Source organism: Oncorhynchus kisutch, linkage group LG30 (genome assembly GCF_002021735.2).
Source record: "Oncorhynchus kisutch isolate 150728-3 linkage group LG30, Okis_V2, whole genome shotgun sequence".
NCBI classification, from domain to species: Eukaryota; Metazoa; Chordata; class Actinopteri; order Salmoniformes; family Salmonidae; genus Oncorhynchus; species Oncorhynchus kisutch.
This window is the reverse complement of record NC_034203.2, coordinates 2,661,333-2,664,164: the sequence shown is the minus strand read 5'-3', so window position 1 is coordinate 2,664,164 and position 2,832 is coordinate 2,661,333. Positions and strand designations below refer to the sequence as shown.

Below are 2,832 nucleotides of genomic sequence, written 5' to 3'. Positions count from 1 at the left end.
CTGTGTTAACACAAATCTTTTTTTTCTATGATGGCCTCTCCCCTCCATCTCGCTCTCTTTCTCTCTCTCTGTGGTGCATGAAAGGCTTTTGGCCCCGCATGACGCGTAGTTAGGCCTACCCCAAACTGAGCCGAGGCGCGTACCCCGGAGGCTAGAACGCGCTAGGCTTCCCATACACACACCCACACCCACACATACACACACCACAGGAGCTGCACAGACAACCAGGATGACCCTGAAACCTCCTCCGGAGCGGAGCGTTGCTACTGTCGTCGCCATCAGAAGGCTGCTGCTGCCTCTTGTCATGTCTTCCAACGCTGAATTTCCCCAAAAGCTTTGGACTGTCATCTTCTTCCGTTGATCCTGTGGGGAGCTGAGACAGACAGAGACAGACAGAAAGAAAGAAAGAAAGAAAGAAAGAAAGAAAGAAAGAAAGAAAGAAAGAAAGAAAGAAAGAAAGAGAGAGAGAGAGAGAGAGAGAGAGATGATGGGGAAGTTACGGAATATGGAGGAAGGGGGGATAGTGGAGGGCTTCAGCATGGAGGAGCTGGAGTGCATGATCTGTTACTGCCCATATAGCCTGGGCAGCCGGCGCCCTAAGGTTCTCGAGTGCTGTCACCGCCTGTGTGCCAAGTGCCTGGCCAAGATCTTAGACTTGGGCGAGTCGCCACCCAATGCTGTGGTGTGCCCGTTTTGCCGGTTCGTCACTAGTTTCCCGGGCGAGGCGGTGGGTAACCTGCCAGATGACTGCAACTTGGTGGCCGCGCTGTCCCTCCAGACCCGGAACCAGAGGAACTTGCACTACCCCAATGAGGGCCCCACCGAGCTACTGCTCAGCCCCAGGCACCTAAGCTCACTCATGGGCAACCCTCCCAGCGGCTCCCCATCCTCCTCCACTACCACCACCACCACCCACACCTACTCCTCCATCCGCGGCTCACCCAACTACATGGTCATCACCATCATGGAACCGCCTCCATCCCCTCAGGACCACCACCCCTACCAACTTCACTCCCACCCTCCTGGAGTGGGCACCATCCAGGGTAGGGATTACCACTCCTCCAGTCTGGACTCCATGGCCTCCATCACCCAGAGGTGGGCGGTGTGGAACTGCGCCGCCCGGGCGCTGGTGTGGGTGTTGGGGCTCCTCTACTTCAGCTCCTTGCCCATGGGAGTCTACCTGCTCATCATGCAGAAGACCACCCTGGGGGTCCTTCTGGTAAGCATGGTCCCGGCAAGCCTCGTCATGATCATGGTCTACGGCTTCTGCCAGTGCCTCTGTCACGAGTTCTGGGACCTTATGCCCCATAGCAGCCAAAGAACGATCATCCGAGGAGGTTAAGAATGGGTTGCAGAAATTTTACATTTTTCCGAAGGAGATCGTTACTACTGACAATGGAAATTGGCATCCTGGATACCATAGAATATTTCTTTTTCTTTCTTTCTTTTTTTTTTACTCAGGCTCAAATGACTTGGTGGATTGTATATGGGAAGAGAGCAGGTACAAGAGATGTACAGTTTAGATCAATGTTAAGTTTGGGCATTTTCAGTTCTAGTCATTCATTTAGATTATGTAATTTGTGTACTGTGTAAACAAAACGGTCCACCAAATATCCAACTATACTTAAATAAGAAGTCGCAGTAAGTATCGGGTATGCTTTCGCAACCAGAAAAATTATGAAGCATTCTTTTTTCATTTTGAGGTATTAACAATATAACTATCTGGCCATAATTGGCACAGTAGAAATGTATACATTTTGTATTGAAAGCACTTAGAGGGAGGAACAATGGTCTAATGCTAAGCTTTGGCAAGTCAGTGTAAATAATCATTTGTTATAAAGGACGTGAATAATGTGGAGGACACCAAGAATATGAGTTAGTCATAATATAACCGCCACCATAAATGTATCATCATACTATCATCATCATTCTGGTGTATGTGACAATAAAACAGAATTAAAAAATGTTTTAATGAAAATTGTTTATCAAATGTGTAGTTAATTTGACTTATGCATATCACCTTCAGAATGTTTACGGGATCATCCACAATCCACACAGGACAGTAAATGGATGATTCTCATTCAGAATTGGGTGCAGAAATGCAAATGACGAATTGACCACGGCAGTCAAGGGTTGTGATCATTACAGCACACAACAGATTTTTTTTTAATTGAACACAACAGGTCTTATTCATTAGGGCACACCAGGAGCAAAAATGTTTTGCAACAGGAACACAAAAACAAGTGTTCATTATTGGACAAGTCCAGAAAGTTCCTTCTTGTTTCAGTCAGTTTTCTTCCAGTTGGGGTCTAATGAACACAGCCCAGGTGTTATGAATAACCCCTTTGTTTTAATAATAATAATCAATATCTTAATGAGATGTTTGCAAATATCTAAGGACAAGTGCAAAATGGAGATGTGGATTAGCTATGCTATTAACAAAACTAGGTTCACATATATATGATTTTGTAACAGGAAATACTATCTATGCCCAGCAATAAATGTTACTGATGTTGTTGCATTTTCTCAAATAGCATAACAAATGTAATGGGATGTTTAAAGCTTGGGAAATCTTTTTGTATCCAAATCCGGCTTTAAACTTCTTCACAACAGTATCTCGGACCTGCCTGGTGTGTTCCTTGTTCTTCATGATGCTCTCTGCGCTTTTAACGGACCTCTGAGACTATCACAGTGCAGGTGCATTTATACGGAGACTTGATTTTTATTTTTATTTTTTATTTTTTATTTTACCTTTATTTAACCAGGTAGGCAAGTTGAGAACAAGTTCTCATTTACAATTGCGACCTGGCCAAGATAAAGCAAAGCAGTTCG

At 45.1% G+C, this 2,832-nt stretch overlaps 1 protein-coding gene across 1 annotated transcript; it reads left to right on the top strand.

Moving 5' to 3' along the window:
* Positions 1–206: 206 nt before the first annotated feature.
* rnf182 (ring finger protein 182) lies at positions 207–2,623 on the top strand. Its single transcript, XM_020467715.2, has one exon. The coding sequence runs from the start codon at positions 485–487 to the stop codon at positions 1,340–1,342; it is 858 nt and encodes a 285-aa protein (XP_020323304.2). The 5' UTR covers positions 207–484; the 3' UTR covers positions 1,343–2,623.
* Positions 2,624–2,832: the final 209 nt, after the last annotated feature.